Here is a 19169-nt window from a genome sequence, read left to right on the forward strand (position 1 = left end):
CCACCATAGACGTACAAATACCTAGACCTACAAAACCCATAGACATACAAAACCCCTAGACAATGCAAAAGCTAGGATACCCACCCCCTGACCTAACCTAAATATAATGAAAACAGAGATATCTAAGGTCAGAGCGTGACAGTCTGAGGGTGGTTTTAACCTTCCAGATATGGAATTGTATGAACTCGCCACTCAAGGCTTTTACTTGAGACATATAGTTGAATAAACTAAAGAGGAACAATGGGTACATTTGAAGATGTGCATGCTCACCTCCAAAAACTTTTCACATGTATATTTTCAAAGGATGGAGCTAAGAACATTAACAACTTCATACTTAAGAACACTAACAATATTTTAATTTTAATTTGACTAGGCAAGTCAGTTAAGAACAAATTCTTATTTTCAATGATGGCCTAGGAACAGTGGGTTAACTGCCTTGTTTAGGGGCAGAACGACAGATTTGTACCTTGTCAGCTCAGGGATTCAATCTTACAACCTTTTGGTTATTAGTCCAATTCCCTAACCACTAGGCTACCTGCCACCCCCAATATGGATGAAAATGTAACTTATTTTCTACAAGAACCAATATCACTCCCTAAAAACACAATCCTTGGATGGGTTTAAAGGATTCACTGATACATTGGGCCACATGGAAAACTAAAGACATAGTAGAATCTGTACATTTGTTGTTAATGAATACATTTACAGTGCCTTGCAAAATGATTCAGCCCCCTTAAGTTAATACTTTGTAGCGCCAACTTTTGCTGCGATTACAGCTGTAAGTCGCTTGGGGTATGTCTATCAGTTTTGCACATCGAGAGACTGACATTTTTTCCCATTCCTCCTTGCAAAACAGCTCGAGCTCAGTGAGGTTGGATGGAGAGCATTTGTGAACAGCAGTTTTCAGTTCTTTCCACAGATTCTCGATTGGATTCAGGTCTGGACTTTGACTTGGCCATTCTAACACCTGGATATGTTTATTTTTGAACCATTCCATTGTAGATTTTGCTTTATGTTTTGGATCATTGTCTTGTTGGAAGACAAATCTCCGTCCCAGTCTCAGGTCTTTTGCAGACTCCATCAGGTTTTCTTCCAGAATGGTCCTGTATTTGGCTCCATCCATCTTTCCATCAATTTTAACCATCTTCCCTGTCCCTGCTGAAGAAAAGCAGGCCCAAACCATGATGCTGCCACCAGCATGTTTGACAGTGGGGATGGTGTGTTCAGGGTGATGAGCTGTGTTGCTTTTAACGCCAAACATAACGTTTTGCATTGTTGCCAAAAAGTTCAATTTTGGTTTCATCTGACCAGAGCACCTTCTTCCACATGTTTGGTGTGTCTCCCAGGTGGCTTGTGGCAAACTTTAAACAACACTTTTTATGGATATCTTTAAGAAATGGCTTTCTTCTTGCCACTCTTCCATAAAGGCCAGATTTGTGCAATATAGGACTGATTGTTGTCCTATGGACAGAGTCTCCCACCTCAGCTGTAGATCTCTGCAGTTCATCCAGAGTGATCATGGACCTCTTGGCTGCATCTCTGATCAGTCTTCTCCTTGTATGAGCTGAAAGTTTAGAGGGACGGCCAGGTCTTGGTAGATTTGCAGTGGTCTGATACTCCTTCCATTTCAATATTATCGCTTGCACAGTGCTCCTTGGGATGTTTAAAGCTTGGGAAATATTTTTGTATCCAAATCCGGCTTTAAACTTCTTCACAACAGTATCTCGGACCTGCCCTGGTGTGTTCCTTGTTCTTCATGATGCTCTCTGCGCTTTTAACGGACCTCTGAGACTATCACAGTGCAGGTGCATTTATACGGAGACCTGATTACACACAGGTGGATTGTATTGATCATCATTAGTCATTTAGGTCAACATTGGATCATTCAGAGATCCTCACTGAACTTCTGGAGAGAGTTTGCTGCACTGAAAGTAAAGGGGTTGAATAATTTTGCACGCCCAATTTTTCAGTTTTTGATTTGTTAAAAAAGTTTGAAATATCCAATAAATGTCGTTCCACTTCATGATTGTGTCCCACTTGTTGTTGATTCTTCACAAAAAAATACAGTTTTATATCTTTATGTTTGAAGCCTTAAATGTGGCAAAAGGTCGCAAAGTTCAAGGGGGCCGAATACTTTCGCAAGGCACTGTATTTTCATGACAGAATTAAAAAGCAATTTTGGACTGACCAATGTAAAATGTTCAAATATATGCAACTTAACATATGATGAAATTTATATTTGAAATATTTTGGACATCAGAGCAATCTTGAAGGAATCCTATTTGAGTCAGAAAAGGATATTCATGACATTTTTTTAAACTATTGGAACAAAGACTTAAAAATAAATTATATTGGAACAAGATGGAGGGAATGTTGGAACATAACTAACAAAATTACAATTAACAAAAATGTATGCTTAATCCAGTATAAATTAATGTATAGAATGTATTATATGAGACAAAATTCTCATTCTACAGCACAACGGAGAGTCATGTCTTAAGTGTAAAACTAACAATGACTCAATAATCCATGCCTTCTGGGGGTAACGTCGAGAAACAAAATGGTGGAGCTTGAGGTTAGGGTAGGCCGTCATTGTAAATGAAAATTTGTTCTTAACTGACTTGCCATGTTAAATAAAGGTGAAATAAATAAAATAAAATGTGGCAGAGAGTGATGAGGACGCTGGAGATGGGGTTGTGAGCAGGTGGGTCTGGGCAGGTGTGATGCACTCAAACATCAAAAGAACGTTTGTATGCTGTCTTGTATATGTGTTTGTTTGGCATTGTTTGAAGAAGAAGAAAACCATCGTTAAAAAAAGGTATGCACACATTGTGTCCTGTCCGTTAGACTGTCCATGAACAAATTGCAAGATGCCTAATCTAGCCTATTTCAGACAACCTTAAGAAATAATCAACCCTATCAAACGCCTTCGACAGGTCAATAAATGAGGCAGTACATGATTTTTATGGTCTAAAGTCTAAACAATAAGGCACATCATCTAATAAATGTGTAGCCGCTGAAACTTTGCTATGTCCATGTCTAAAAACAGATTGGTGCTCATTAAGAACAGAATGAGAAGTAAAAAGCTGAGAGTTGGCCAGGGATACAAAAATTTGTCAAGGCAAGATGGCTTGGAAATCGGACGGTAGTTATCGAAATCAGGAGGATCTCCGCCTTTGTGTAGGGGGGAGGATTTGTACCATTTTCCAGATCTTAGGGATAACACCAGAAACAATTGTCAAGTAAAAAATATAAGTTAATGATTCTGCAATAAGTGTGGCAGAAAACTGCAGCAAAAAGGGTCAAGTGAGTCAGCCCCAGTAGATTTTTTAAATAGTGATCTTCAATAAGGCACTTAGTACATCATAGACATAAAATGGTAGAAATTAAAATGAGGAATGTGTATCTGGGAATGTATCGTTCTCTGCAACCTGGCTTGAGGTGAGTTAAGGACTCCCTCTACTGGAATCAGAGTTTTCAGAAGCAATTTTTTTGTAAATAAGTGGCCTGCTTAGGCAAAGTGGTTATTAAAAGCACCACAAAATTTCAATATTATGGGACCAGAGGCCGTCAAAACCTGCTGGGGCAATGACGGGGTGGAGTATTGTTTCAATGATTTGACTATCTTCCAGAAGGCAGCTGGATTTATACCATTCACAGATATTTCAAGTAGTATGTACATTCAGCTTTTCTAATCGGGGATAGACATCTATTTCTCAAGCGTCTGAAGGACTGCCAGTCAGACGAAGAATCAGTCAGCCCAAGCTGAATTTCTCTCCTGAAGTTTTCTGATAGTTAATGTGTGAACCAGGAATTAGCTCTATCCTTTAACTTTAGGTTCTTGAACGGTGAATACTTGTCTGCAATACAGTTTAGCAAAGAAGTAAAACTATTTAGAGCCTGATCCGAGTCAGAAATCTGTGTTTCATCATTTTCCTTCAATTCGCAAGAGGCTGAATGTACAGTTAAAGTCAGAAGTGTACATACACCTTAGCCAAATGTTTTAATTTAAACTACATTTTTCACAATTCTTGACATTTAATCCAAGTAAAAATTCCCTGTCTTAGGTCAGCTAGGATTACCACTTTTTATTTTAAGAATGTGAAATGCCAGAATAATAGTAGAGAATGATATATTTAAGCTTTTATTCCTTTCATCACATTCCCAGTGGGTGTGAAATGCCAGAATAATAGTAGAGAATGATATATTTAAGCTTTTATTCCTTTCATCACATTCCCAGTGGGTCAGAAATGTACATACACTCAATTAGTATTTGGTAGTATTGCTTCTAAATTGTTAACTTGGGTCAAATGTTTTGGGTAGCCTTACACAGGTTTCCCACAATAAGATGGGTGAATTTTGGCCCATTCCTCCTGACAGAGCTGGTGTAACTGAGTCAGGTTTGTAGGCCTCCTTGCTCACACACGCTTTTTCAGTTCTGCCCACAAATTTTCTATAGGATTGAGGTCAGGGTTTTGTGATGGCCACACTAAATACCTTGACTTTGTTGTCCTTAAGCCATTTTGCCACAACTTTGGAAGTATGCTTGGGGTCATTGTCCATTTGGAAGACCCACTTGCGACCAAGCTTTAACTTCCTGACTGATGAATTGAGATGTTGCTTGAATATATCCACATAATTTTCATCCCTCATGATGCCATCTATTTTGTGAAGTGCACCAGTCCCTCCTGCAGCAAAGCACCCCCACAACATGATGCTGCCACCCCCGTGCTTCACGGTTGGGATGGTGTTCTTCGGCTTGCAAGCATCCCCCTTTTTCTTCTGAACATAACGATGGCCAAACAGTTCTATTTTTGTTTCATCAGACCAGGGGACATTTCTCCAAAAGTATGTTCTTTGTCCCCATGTGCAGTTGCAAACCGTCGTCTGGATTTTTTATGGCGGTTTTGGAGCAGTGGCTTCTTCCTTGCTGAGCGGCCTTTCAGGTTATGTCGATATAAGACTAGTTTTACTGTGAATATAGATACTTTTGTATCACGGCTGGATGTGATACAGCCTGGATTCAAACCAGACCCTGTAGTGACGCCACTTGCACTGAGATGCCGTGTCTTAGACCGCTGCGCACATGTGTGTGTTTCCTCCAGCATCTTCACAAGGTCCTTTGCTGATTGATTTGCACTTTTCGCACCAAAGTATGTTCATGTCTAGGAGTCAGAGCATTTTGGTAAATGCTCCCAACGATGAACCAGACTTGTGGAGGTCTACAATTCTTTTGATTTTACCATTTCTTTTGATTTTCCCATGATGTCAAGCAAAGAGTCACTGAGTTTGAAGGTAGGCCTTGAAATACATTCACAGATACACCTCCAATTGACTCAAATTACGTCAATTACCATATCAGAAGCTTCTAAAGTCATGACATCATTTTCTGGGATTTTCCAAGCTGTTTAAAGGCACAGTCAAATTAGTGTATGTAACTTCGGACTCACTGGAATTGTGATACAGTGAATTATGAGTGAAATAATCTGTCTGTAAACAATTGTTGGAAACATTACTTGTGTCATGCACAAAGATGTCCTAACCGACTTGCCAAAACTATAGTTTGTTAGCAAGTAATTTGTGGAGTGGTTAAAAAAATGAGTTTTAATGACTCCAACCTAAGTGTATGTAAACTTCCGACAACTGTATCTCACCAGAGAAAGCATCCAAGTGAGCGAAACAGTGCCTCTGTCTCTGTATGTGTAGGCAGGCCATCTATCCTATGCTGTCTGGTCAAAAAGAGTATGACATTGTTGCCGCCCGTAGCATTGAATGCAAGGGAAGCCAGCGAGCATTTGGCCTCCCTTGTTAAAAAAGTATAAATAATACACAATTAGTGAGCTCAACTGTGAATGGTCCTGGAACACCAAAAAAATACTAAAGGGAAGCCAGTTCGTATTTGGCTTCACTCCTATCACATAAAAATTTGTTGCGGCCTTTTAAGCATTCTAGTACAGTTAACCTCTTGAAGCTAGGGGGCACTATTTTCATGTTTGGAAAAATAACGTCCCAAAGTAAACGGCCTATTTCTCAGGACCAGATGCTAGAATATGCATATTATTGACAGCTTAGGATAGAAAACTCTAAAGTTTCCAAAACTGTCAAAATATTGTCTGAGTATAACAGAACTGATATTGCAGGCGAAACACTGAGGAAAATCCAATCAGGAAGTGCCTCTTATTTTGAAACCCTTCTGTTCCTATGCATGCCTATCCTCCATTTAAAGGGATATCAACGAGATTCCTTTTTCTCTGGCTTCCCTAAGGTGTCAACAGTCTAGACAGTTTCAGGCTTTTATTTTGAAAAATGAGCGTGAAAGATCACATTGCGTAAGTGGATAGGTGGGGGCTCTCAGAGTGAGTTTTTGCGCTACAGAGTAAAGCCGCCATTGTTCCTCCCACTGTTATTGAAAAACCTACACACTCGGTTGATATATTATCGAATATATATTTTAAAAACTACCTGAGGAATGATTATAAAAAACGTTTTACATATTTCTGTGGACATTATGAAGACTATTTGGAATTTCCGTCTGCGTTGTCGTGACCGCTCTTTCCTGTGGATTTCTGAACATAACGCGACAAACAAAAGAAGGTATTTTGTGTATAAAAATAATCTTTATGGAACAAAAGGAACATTTGTTGTGTAACTGGGAGTCTCGTGAGTAAAAACATCCGAAGATCAAAGGTAAACGATTAATTTGATTGCTTTTCTGATTTGTGACCAAGCTTCCTGATGCTAAGTGTACATAATGCTATGCTAGGCTATTGATAAATTTACACAAACGCTTGGATTGCTTTCGCTGTAAAGCATAATTTCAAAATCTGAGACGACAGGTGGATTAACAAAAGGCTAAACTGTGTTTTACAATATTGCACTTGTGATTTCATGAATATGAATATTTTTTAGTAATGTTATTTGACTGTCTATGCTATTCAGCGGTTGCTGACAAAAATGATCCCTCGACAGGGATGGGTAGCGTCAAGAAGTTAAATAATTAACACACATGAACGCAGCGGTCTAAGACACGGCATCTCAGTGCAATAGGCTTCACTACAGTCCCTGGTTCGAATCCAGGCTGTATCACATCCAGCCGTGATTGGGAGTCCGATAGGGCGGCGCACAATTGGCCCAGCGTCGTCCGGGTTTGGCCGGCGTAGGCTGTCATTGTAAATAAGAATTTGTTCTGAACTGTCTTGCCTAGCTAAATAAAAGTTACACACACACACACACACACACACACCAAAAAGTAATTTTGTTGGCATTTATGCATGTCCCCATTACCAGTAAAACATAATCAAAACCTATTTCTTTCACTTACTTGCTGTGCTGTTTCGTTGTTCATTTGTTCAGTCGTTTCATTCTCAACCAGGATTTCTATGAAACGCCGTTTGGGTCTTTGCTATGAAACGCCGTTTGGGTCTTTGCTATGAAACGCCGTTTGGGTCTTTGCTATGAAACGCCGTTTGGGTCTTTGCTATGAAACGCCGTTTGGGTCTTTGCTATGAAACGCCGTTTGGGTCTTTGCTATGAAACGCCGTTTTGGGTCTTTGCTATGAAACGCCGTTTTGGGTCTTTGCTATGAAACGCCGTTTTGGGTCTTTGCTATGAAACGCCGTTTTGGGTCTTTGCTATGAAACGCCGTTTTGGGTCTTTGCTATGAAACGCCGTTTTGGGTCTTTGCTATGAAACGCCATTTTGGGTCTTTGCTATGAAACGCCGTTTTGGGTCTTTGCTATGAAACGCCGTTTGGGTCTTTGCTATGGAACACCATTTGGGTCTTTGCTATGAAACGCCGTTTTGGGTCTTTGCTATGAAACGCCGTTTTGGGTCTTTGCTATGAAACGCCGTTTTGGGTCTTTGCTATGAAACGCCGTTTTGGGTCTTTGCTATGAAACGCCGTTTTGGGTCTTTGCTATGAAACGCCGTTTTGGGTCTTTGCTATGAAACGCCGTTTTGGGTCTTTGCTATGAAACGCCGTTTTGGGTCTTTGCTATGAAACGCCGTTTTGGGTCTTTGCTATGAAACGCCGTTTTGGGTCTTTGCTATGAAACGCCGTTTTGGGTCTTTGCTATGGAACACCATTTGGGTCTTTGCTATGAAACGCCGTTTTGGGTCTTTGCTATGAAACGCCGTTTTGGGTCTTTGCTATGAAACGCCGTTTTGGGTCTTTGCTATGAAACGCCGTTTTGGGTCTTTGCTATGAAACGCCGTTTTGGGTCTTTGCTATGAAACGCCGTTTTGGGTCTTTGCTATGAAACGCCGTTTTGGGTCTTTGCTATGAAACGCCGTTTTGGGTCTTTGCTATGAAACGCCGTTTTGGGTCTTTGCTATGAAACGCCGTTTTGGGTCTTTGCTATGAAACGCCGTTTTGGGTCTTTGCTATGAAACGCCGTTTTGGGTCTTTGCTATGAAACGCCGTTTTGGGTCTTTGCTATGAAACGCCGTTTTGGGTCTTTGCTATGAAACGCCGTTTTGGGTCTTTGCTATGAAACGCCGTTTTGGGTCTTTGCTATGAAACGCCGTTTTGGGTCTTTGCTATGAAACGCCGTTTTGGGTCTTTGCTATGAAACGCCGTTTTGGGTCTTTGCTATGAAACGCCGTTTTGGGTCTTTGCTATGAAACGCCGTTTTGGGTCTTTGCTATGAAACGCCGTTTTGGGTCTTTGCTATGAAACGCCGTTTTGGGTCTTTGCTATGAAACGCCGTTTTGGGTCTTTGCTATGAAACGCCGTTTTGGGTCTTTGCTATGAAACGCCGTTTTGGGTCTTTGCTATGAAACGCCGTTTTGGGTCTTTGCTATGAAACGCCGTTTTGGGTCTTTGCTATGAAACGCCGTTTTGGGTCTTTGCTATGAAACGCCGTTTTGGGTCTTTGCTATGAAACGCCGTTTTGGGTCTTTGCTATGAAACGCCGTTTTGGGTCTTTGCTATGAAACGCCGTTTTGGTCTTTGCTATGAAACGCCGTTTTGGGTCTTTGCTATGAAACGCCGTTTTGGTCTTTGCTATGAAACGCTGTTTTGGGTCTTTGCTATGAAACGCCATTTGGGTCTTTGCTACAGAAACGCCATTTGGGTCTTTGCTACAGGAACACCATTTGGGTCTTTGCTATGGAACACCATTTGGGTCTTTGCTATGGAACACCATTTGGGTCTTTGCTATGGAACGCCATTTGGGTCTTTGCTATGGAACACCATTTGGGTCATTGCTATGGAACACCATTTGGGTCATTGCCATGGAACACCATTTGGGTCATTGCGTGTCAAAAATGAAAACAATGACCAGTAGATAACACTATTTGACGTGTCAAAAAAGCTTGTTGACCAATCACGACCTGAATATGACTGCACATCACATAATAATTGAACGCCTTCATACATTTTTTACGGCGTTATTACACTATCACTTGTATTTCACGTCACAACGATTCATCGATACGTATGCTATGATGCTAGTTGCCTCGCACACCTACCGTGCTGGTCATAAAAAAGCTGGCTAGCTCATGGATGCAAATAATGTTCTTCCCTAAAAACATAGCAAAACGACAATCAGTTTCAGTAGCTACAGTTAGCTAGCCACAATAAGGATTAGCCACAATAGTGGACTTTGCAGTTAGCCTTCAAAATAAAAGTATGAAGTAGTAATTTTGAAGGCAAACCGCAAATTCCACTATTGTGCCAAGTCCAGTCGAGCCTCACTAGCCAGATGAAGCTAGCACGACTGCTTATAATGTTAGCTTTGGGCAACAGGGTTAAGTAGCTGGCTAGCTATTTATTTTCATGAACTGAAGTTCAATTTCAATAGGCGAACAGCAAGTGGTAACCTAGCTAATACTTACACGCAAGGATTCCTAAATCATTGCCAAGAATAATGAAAATTACTGCAGCTTCCACTGGTCATTGTTTTCAGGCTGGTTGTATTGGTGCTAGCTAGGTACCAAGCTAAAACTAGCTACCCCAGAAGTTGTGGTCGAACAAATTATGCTTTATTACCAACGCGGTATTGTAAACATATCGTTCGTGGCCGGTGTTTGCTTGTTTGCAGACTTTTTTGTACAGATTTGACAGTGCTGCTGTATCTTTTTTGACACGCAAAGACCCAAATGGCTTTCCAAAGTATGTATGTCTTCAAGCTAATAACAGTGACGCTATTACTGTGTAACTCCGGTAGGGCAACATCTGAAAAATAGCGCACTTGGTATTGTGTACCGGTGCTCGACCAGTCGGCGAATGCGAACATCACCCACGACAGAGAACGGTTGATTGTCAAGGACAATGAATTTCATTATCTTGGCTTTAATGGATTTCACTTTGAATTGTCTCACTGAAATGTTCTTACTCTTTCAAATGACTGCTCGATCCACACAGCAGACATTGTGGGCTAGGTTACGAATGCTGTGTTGCACATATAGCGCAACATTTTATGTGGCGTCATTACGGCATGTACCTAAGTTATATAGGTATACACGTCAGCTTTGACAACTGTTTAACACATCGGCGTTAAACTAGACATTGGCCGATACCGATATTGGCATTTTTAGTTCATATCAGCTGATTCCGATATGTTCACCGATATATCATGCATCCCTACTAAATTTGCCATAAAGTAGCCTGAGAGTATTTTTGAAATTGTATTATTGTAATGCATCCGAGCATGTTTTTCACAAACTGCTCTATCCCTGGTGAGTCCGGTTACAGTACGGTGTCCAGAGGGACTACTTTATGTGAGAACTGTAAACCTCACTGGATGTGTCTGTCAAAACCCCAACAGGTTATCAATTTAGTCTCTGGGAGACATTTAGGTGACACATTGTATCACTTTAAATGCTTATCCTCATAGCAAATAATGCAACACAAATTTACAAATGCATCCCAAGTCATCATAAGCATTTTGCTAAGAAGCCTGGAGAATTAAAAGAATAATAGACATTAATTAGGGGAACGTAAATGTTCACATCAAATGTTATTCCAAATCTGTCCTAGAGTCCATTTCCTGTCCTCTGAGGCCCCCATGTCTCCAAATGAAAAAACAAACCTGACCCGCAAAGTTGTAATTCCTTCAGCTACACTCAAAGTATTTGTTTAGTTTTACCCACTTTTTAAATTAGAAAGAGGGAGATCAAAAATCAAAAAAGGAAATGTCTACATCAGAAGACTTCCACATCCTCTCAAGCAGTAACCGGAGTATGAGGCTAAAACAACAAAAAAAGTAACAATGTTGCTAATTACATAATAACAATAACGCATCAAAAGACTGAGTGCCGTCTGTCTAAAAAACTGTAGTACAGAACTTATTTAGCCACAGGTCATGCAAGGGTCTGCTAGCTGTGCCAGGTATGTAATAAACATAACGTACCACTTACATTATAGTACAGCAGACAACTGGGCCAACATCATAAACACACTGTAAATTATGCTCACTAGGTCACACCAGTTTAACAGCACAGCTTTCCCTGGATAGCAGAGATTAACCATGAGAAATGCAGATGCAGCATTTCTGGAAACTGCACTGTTGTTTTCCAGTCAAACAAAGATGAGGACATCTTGCAAAGCTCTATCCCGGATGCAATTTCCTTAAGGCAAAAGTACACTAAAGCCATAATCTGCAGCCCAATAGATTTTCTTCTGCTCTACATATTGATGAAATCCATAACAGAGGGAGAAGGCAATGAACTCAACATCAAGCAGTCCATGGAAAGTGTGTTCCTTCAACATCAGTATTCCTGCAAATACTGCAAAACAAGGCATATACTTTCTACACAATACTAAAGTATATGGGGTGTTCTGGATTGCCATTCCACCCAAATTTTCCAATATGTAGACTTGTTCTCAATCCAATGCTCACTATACTGGACTGTGCCAATTCTTCAATGATTACTTCTCCACACAATAAGAGCAACATACTGTAAGACATACCTGCTGCTTCTGGTATTCTCACTATACTACAGTAGCATCCAAGTCTGGGGTCTGGTCTGAACGACTTCCACTACAGGCTGCTGGTGAAATCATCAGCCTAGATTTATACTGATACCAGTAAGTGCAGACAGACAGCAGCTGTAAAAGTCACTCTTTCTCTGCTCTGGACCCCCCAAAGACAACCAAAACCCCAGAGCCATGATCTAGTGTATGCCTTACTGCGTGTAGACTAGTACGCTTTTCATAATTGAAATGTGAGTAAAGTTTTATACTGGATATATATGTCTCTCAGTCTCAGCAAAGAAAACTGTACAAAACAATCAGAGGAACAGCTGATGACCCGAGTTTTGACACCAATGCCAATGTGTCCCTATGGGTATTGTCTGTCTACCACCACAACGATGTATGTTTGTGTAGAAAGTGTGGCAAGTATAGTATCTACAGCCTTACGATAAACAATTAAATGTTCATTTCAAGCACTTCCTAATACAAAGCATATGCACAATGTCCCCAAACAATGCCTCCATTCTACTAAATAACAGCTGAAACTGCTTAAGCAGTCTCAAATAGACTTGAGCCGTTTACATGACAGAAATTCTAACCAACATAAGGGACTGGAAACCACAGAGAAATCATGGCTAAACAAAGACCATATGGTAAGTTTCAGACAGACTTCCACTCTCAGACACTACAGCACAACAGTGTTCTTTTTTCATACAAAATTATACATTTTCCCATATATCACCTCATGGTATTAAACAACTAAAAATGTGTTTGAATGCACAACCGCACATTTAGTCAAATTAACTTTAGAGCCCATTTAGACTAGCAATCGCAGATAATAAACATGTGGAGTATTAAAATCATGCAAACACTCTACTGTATACAGTATTGCCATGGCATCAACAGTTGCTATATAAACAACTGCTATATATTATAATTTCAACATTTCCTTTTGCCTTAAGTCCCAGTCTCAGTTGTTCCCTCCCCATCACCACAGAGCTGACTCTTGAGCTTGGCTAGATGGCCTTCACTTATTGTGAAGGTTCTGAGTAGGCCAAGGCAGATTACAGACAAGGGACTGTTGTTGGAGGAGCGCTGAGTCAGAGAGAGAGCAGGGAGCCAAACAACACAAAGTCACAGACATAACGTGGCATATGCATCTATGTATATGCTATGGGTTGAAGAGTAAGAACAACATGTTTTCCCTCATATGTGATCTTGGTGAAGATGTTGGTTTTCTGAACCATTGCAGTTGGTGGAGTGAGGTTCATTGTGCTGGAGTTTCCTTACATTTACGTCCCAGAGCAGAGGCCTAATTGTCACTTTTGAAGCATATATAAAAAATTGCCAGAGTACTACACTTCCTTTAACAAAAATAGCCTGTTCTATAAATAAACATTTCTGAAAAGACTGAATGCCTGTTCAGAAATTGGGGTTGAGGAAAATCACCTCTCCCTCACAGACACACATTCATACATGTAACATGGTTACTGTAAGGCATGTGAATATCTTTCTTCTTCTTCTTACCCTGAATCTATGCAGTAGGAGGAGCAACTGACAAAATACCAGCTAAATCAGATGACTGAGGAATGTTATGAGAACAACAAATGAACACAAGGTTGCCAAATCTTTACAGATAGCAGTATGACCTTGTCATTGATCTCATGCCAAGCTTTTCACTTGAACTCTTTCAGTTCACTTGCCATGGATCCAGTAACACAATATGCTCCAAGTTAACGTTAAAGTGAGGCCTTCCTTGACTTCTCTAGTCCCCACTGCTTAAATTTCTCTCTTCCTCTGCTCTAGTAACTGTGATCATTGGCATGTACCATTACCTCGTTCCTGGCGATACAGTAACCGACACAAGCCTGAGCCCAGGGAGGCAAGGAACATTTGATTTATTAACACATTTTTCTCATTATTGTGTTCAAACAGAGACAGAATTAGTGCCACACTAAACATCTCCAACATCCACAGAGTCATTCTATACCATGCTCAAGGTTAGAGTCAGCTCAACCTACAATTACCGAGTCAAGCCATCTGCTGTTGACCAGAAGTTCCCCTACTGTCTCTCTGCTTCTGTAAACAACAGATAAAGAAATCGCATGGTCCTATTTTTAATAGACTCAATTCAGTGTTTGGGCTGTCTCTGGGACCCCCCTAAGACAAGCCTCGAGGATCCATCCCCCCACACCCCTTCAGGCAGCCCAGATTAATGCCCTACTACACTGGTTTACTGTCATTGTCCCCCATTAAGAGGCCTTTCAGTGAGATGACAGCGATAAGAGACAGTCTGCTCTGAGATCATTCTAAGCCATTCAGACAGCTGTGTTTGGTGAGTCGAGGATGCATAATCCACCACACACATGAATTAGGCAAAGGCTGGAGAGGGTGGTGGAGGGGGCAGTGTGTTTTTACAAGCCTTACTTAATCCCTCTGAGCAGCCAATGCAGGGCAGCTGGGAGCAGTGTAATGTTTAAACTGTATGGTAGTAAGCTAAAGAGTCTGTCTGGGAAGGAGAAGGGTAATGTAAGAACACTCTATGGGACATTTCCACTAAGGATTTACCAAGGTGTTTAAGTGACTTTTCTGTTTCCATCTACGTGGACCGACACCCGTGTCTCACTCGCCAAGATGACAACCTGCTCTGACTTGGAGCCAAGGCAAGGCCCTGGGTACTTTTCATCTGTCATTTACATAACAATGGCTAACTATGAACGTTAACACCTCCTCACAAAGCAACAGTCTTGAGTGATGCAGAGGTTGTTGATACTGCTCACCACAAGTCTTTAGGAAACACAATAACACTAGAGCTCAGATTATCATAAAACACTGGCGATACCCTGGTGTGGGGGTAAGTCTAGATGGAAAAGCACGATTCTCATATTAATTAACGGAACGACATTGACTACACTCCCAAGATGTATATTTCACTAATATTTCAAATGAGGAATATTGTGAAATGTATTGGTGTGGTGCATGATAACTTAGCCAGACCAGAAGGGAGCTAGCTGCTGTAAATCACAGAGAACTCAGGAATAGGGCTCCACAAGGACTCTAATATCGTAGTACTTCAAAAGGCTTGAACTCCTGCCTGTCCCATTGATGCACCCAGCCAGTCTCATTCCTTTTGCTGAACCACTAACAGATTCTATGACTGGTCACCTGCAGTTTGACCAGGTCTCAAGTTCTCTCCTGATTGGCTCTGTAGTCAAGATGCAGCTGTGGATTTCTGATTGGTGCCTAGGATGGAGCAGACTGGATATAACCTGGTTTCTGGGAATGTGCTTGACCATTAACCACAGACGGACTTACTGAGACAGAAAAACAGGGCCAAAAACAGGGCCAAAAAGGCTTAGGCTAAAATTCTAACAATGTATTCACAGACACAAAAAAATGCATGAGCTCTTCTCCTTTAGGATGACCTTGTATAGCTAGGAACTGTAAGACACCTGCTACTGTTTGTTGTTTTTTCTTTACCAGTGAAACTTATTTTTAGACATGGCTTGCTTCCTGATATAACAGTTTCCTTCATGCAACATTAAATGTGTTTTATACTAAACTGGGAGAGTACATTTACACCACCTGGCCCTGTCAATACATGTCTACAATAAATGATCCAGTTCCAATTAGGGTTTTGAAGGCGCTTGCACTTCGTAACAGCCTCAGGTCAATGCAACACTGTCTAACCTGTATGAAACAGTTGCAACAGGGTCTAGCCTAACCAGTAAGATAAAGTTGCAGCAAAATAGGCTAACCTGTAACAGACCGGAGGTGTCAGGTGAGGACATGCCTTTAGAGGATTACTGTCTGGTCTGTCTCCTATTTCAAAACAAAAATATGCACTTGGGCCGTGAGAAACAGGGGGGCGGGGAGGAGGTGCATAGGGAAGGGTAGCTGGGACTAGGATGTACTCTATGAACTTTAAAGACACAGCTGGAAGCGCTGAGCAAGACTTTTTAATTACTGTAGACACTCCACTTAATTCCTGATCATTCTTGATCAAGTATGTTTGTTTATTCCATGTGTAACTCTGTTGTTTTGTGTCGCCCTGCTTTGCTTTATCTTGGCCAGATCACAGTTATAAATTAGAACTTGTTCTCAACTAGCCTACCTGGTTAAATAAAGGTGAAATAAAAAAAATATATATATATATATCGCAGGCATATCGTTGTAGATTAAAGGGATCCTGAAAGACATTTAGCATTGATTTGACACTAACATTGTGGTAGTCCTTGGATAAAATAACTATTATATTACAAGGGCTATTTGGCAAATGGCTGACTTCATAAAACTATTTATACTGGCATTCCAGATCTCCTTGTTTTTGTGAAAAGAATGAATGTCTGGCTCTGGAATGAATTCCACTGCAAGGTCAAGCTGACACATAGCCCTAAAATAGAATCAGGATATTTTGTTTCTATTGCTCTTGATGAGCTCTTTATAAAAAGCACAGTATGTGGTATTAATGAAAGCAAAATGAATGTGGTCTGTGGAGCTAGATGATCCACAGTAACCCCACTACTACAGTATATGAGGAGGGTTTTCTCAGTCAATAGACATAATGACACATGGGTATGGTATTGACTAAGGCTGTCCATCTATAGGCCACATAGAATATGTATGGGCCTATAGCTCAACTTGAAAAACTCTCATGAGACACTTCTCAACTAGTAAATTCATATGATGGGGTGAATTCTATGCAAAACCAGAATTCAACCAAAATATAATACATCTGTTATTAAAAAGGCAGGTCTTCAACAGCTTCAGATATTTTTTTCATGAGTGAACACTTTGGAAAGTGTGTTTAAATGTATTCAGTCCAAGACTCTTCCACAACCGCCAATGGCATGTTTCGCCAGGGAGAATGAGAGTTGACTATCGGATCACAGTTTAGATAATGTTCTATCTACTAACACTAACGGGACCAGTGGAAACAGTAAACTGTAGCCAATCTTGTGGACAGAATATTATTATTTTTAATAGCAAAGCAAGTGTGAGAAGTGGTTATGTGGGTGTTAACTATCAAAGAGGATGGTTACAGAGATACGGACGGACTGTTCCTAAGCAACCCAAATGTGAAAAACACCCACGGGTTTCAACTCCCACTGTTAAAATACATTAGTCAGCCATAAGCAATGGTTATGTTTTACAACAACAGCATCAGATACAATACCCTGTTATTTGTGGAAATAATATTTGTATATAGTCTCTCACTTTTATAATTACAAGCTAATAAAGGTTTCTAGGTTTATAATCTACATATCTTATCTTCCGTATGTCATATGGGCACATTAATAGTACTAAGCACAGAGTACTTCCTATAGACAATCACACCCCAAAACTGCCTTGGGCCTCTTGAAAACTCAAAGTATTCCAGTGACTCAGAAGGAATCTTCAACTCCTACATATTTCAGTGAAGGTATTCTGCCTTAAAAATCCACCTGTCAAAAACATTGGAACAGTTCTGAAATGTACATTGATTTATGAAATGTAATGTGTTCAAAAAAAAAAAACTCTAGTTGCCTGACTTTTGGTTTATCCCCAGCTTCCAGATTAGGTACGTACTCATCCAAGATGACAGATGTACCCAATTTAAAGTGTTTAAATCGCCCCCTTCATAGCCACACTTCCTCTCTGGCACTGATGCCGTCTGATTACAGTCACTGTCTTCATTTTTTATTTAAAATTTATTTAAGTAGGAAACTATTTAACTGTGACTACTGATGAGTCACACTCAATGGAAGTTAGTCACTCCCTGTAGGATCTTTAGGAAACACAGCCTGGAAAAGTCACTCCCAAATGATTCAGTCACAACTATGGAGAAACTACCATGGAGGCTGTTACTGAAATAACTTTATGGCAGAGGGCTTCATTGCTATGACAGTCACAGAGCCATACGGATCGATGAATGAATGAAAACATTCTGTCAGGCAAGAACATACCACCACAACCGCAAAACCCCATTGAAAAGTAATGCATGTTCTTACATCGCTCTTCCTAAACTTTGCTTTAAAACTCTTCATCTTAGGCCTGGTCCATACAGTTTCCCACGTATCCAGGTGAGCCTCTGAAACAAACAAAAAAAATGAGTTACACATCTTATACTTTTAATAAGTCGTCTCTAAAGTGCAACAGGAAGAGGCAACATGTGCAAATGTAACACTTTTCTCTGATTTCATGGTAACTTATTTGAGAGTTGGCCCTTATTATTATGCATGTTAACTGTGTAATTTTAACCATTTGCAATATAAACGTGTCTTGCACTCATCCGCGCAATAGCCTACCCAGCACAAATGAATAAAAACAAACTAAGGGACAGAACGTATAGGCTGATACAAAGTATCCATCGCGAGTCCCATGGCACGGTTTGAAGTTATTTTGAGGTGGTCACAGTAACGTTAGCCTGTAGCAATAGATTGCTGTATATAATTGCTACAATTAGTGCACAACGTTCAACGGCAACATATTTTATTTGTACTCTGATACATTTGTATCATTCAACCACGCTTGCTCTTTAGCAAAAGATAGGAACAGCTAGCAAGCTAACAATTCAGTCTAGCATCAACTTTGTAAATAATGTATGAACACGCTGCACACTTACCCTTTAAAAGTTGGGACTGACAGTAATATTCTGTTCGACAGCCTACAGATGACTAAATTGTCAGTCGGTAGAAATATATTAAAATAGAATCGACAAACAGAAAAGGAATAGCTAGTGTGAACAAATAGCCCGCCTAGATAGGCTATGCTGGCTAGGTTCAGGCTGAATACATTAAAAGTTGGACTATTCAAGTGCCTATCGCTCTGCTCGGAAGCTAGCTCACTGAGTGTTACTCCAGTTGAAATGGTGACGTCATTCCTCCCCCGTGACCAAATATTTCTGCATATTCCCAATCATGAACAAACCTTTTGTAGGCTAAATGTGCAATTGAATTATAGTCTTGTGTTTATTGTAATATTTGACAACAATTACAACAGGTAAACACTGTTTACAACACCAACGTGACTGATCACACTTCTCTAATAGGTAGACAGCAATAGCATATACGCAAAGGCACACTACATTTCTCCTAAAGGCTGCACCCCATAGGTACGCGCAAAAATAGCAACACTACTGTATAAGCTACAAATAGACAGTGTTCTGCCCTTCTGTCTATTTTTCATATTTTCTCCGATGCAAATCTATTCTCTCACTGTTAACATTAATTGTTTTACTTATGAGATGGTTTATGTCTGCTTTAATGCTATG

The 19169-nt window shown here is 40.3% G+C and overlaps 1 protein-coding gene across 1 annotated transcript in view; it reads right to left on the reverse strand.

Annotated features, from left to right (window-relative positions):
* LOC139422853 (ankycorbin-like) overlaps positions 1-18745 on the reverse strand; it is an 82900-nt gene extending 64155 nt beyond the window's left edge. The window contains exons 1-2 of the mRNA XM_071174270.1: positions 18522-18745; positions 17908-17987 (exon numbers count right to left, since the gene is read on the reverse strand). Coding sequence (XP_071030371.1) covers positions 17908-17943 — 36 coding nt within the window. The 5' untranslated portion in view covers positions 17944-17987; positions 18522-18745. The remainder of the gene's footprint in view (positions 1-17907; positions 17988-18521) is intronic.
* Positions 18746-19169: the final 424 nt, after the last annotated feature.

The sequence above is a fragment of the Oncorhynchus clarkii genome, chromosome 12 (genome assembly GCF_045791955.1).
Source record: "Oncorhynchus clarkii lewisi isolate Uvic-CL-2024 chromosome 12, UVic_Ocla_1.0, whole genome shotgun sequence".
Classification (NCBI taxonomy): Eukaryota; Metazoa; Chordata; class Actinopteri; order Salmoniformes; family Salmonidae; genus Oncorhynchus; species Oncorhynchus clarkii.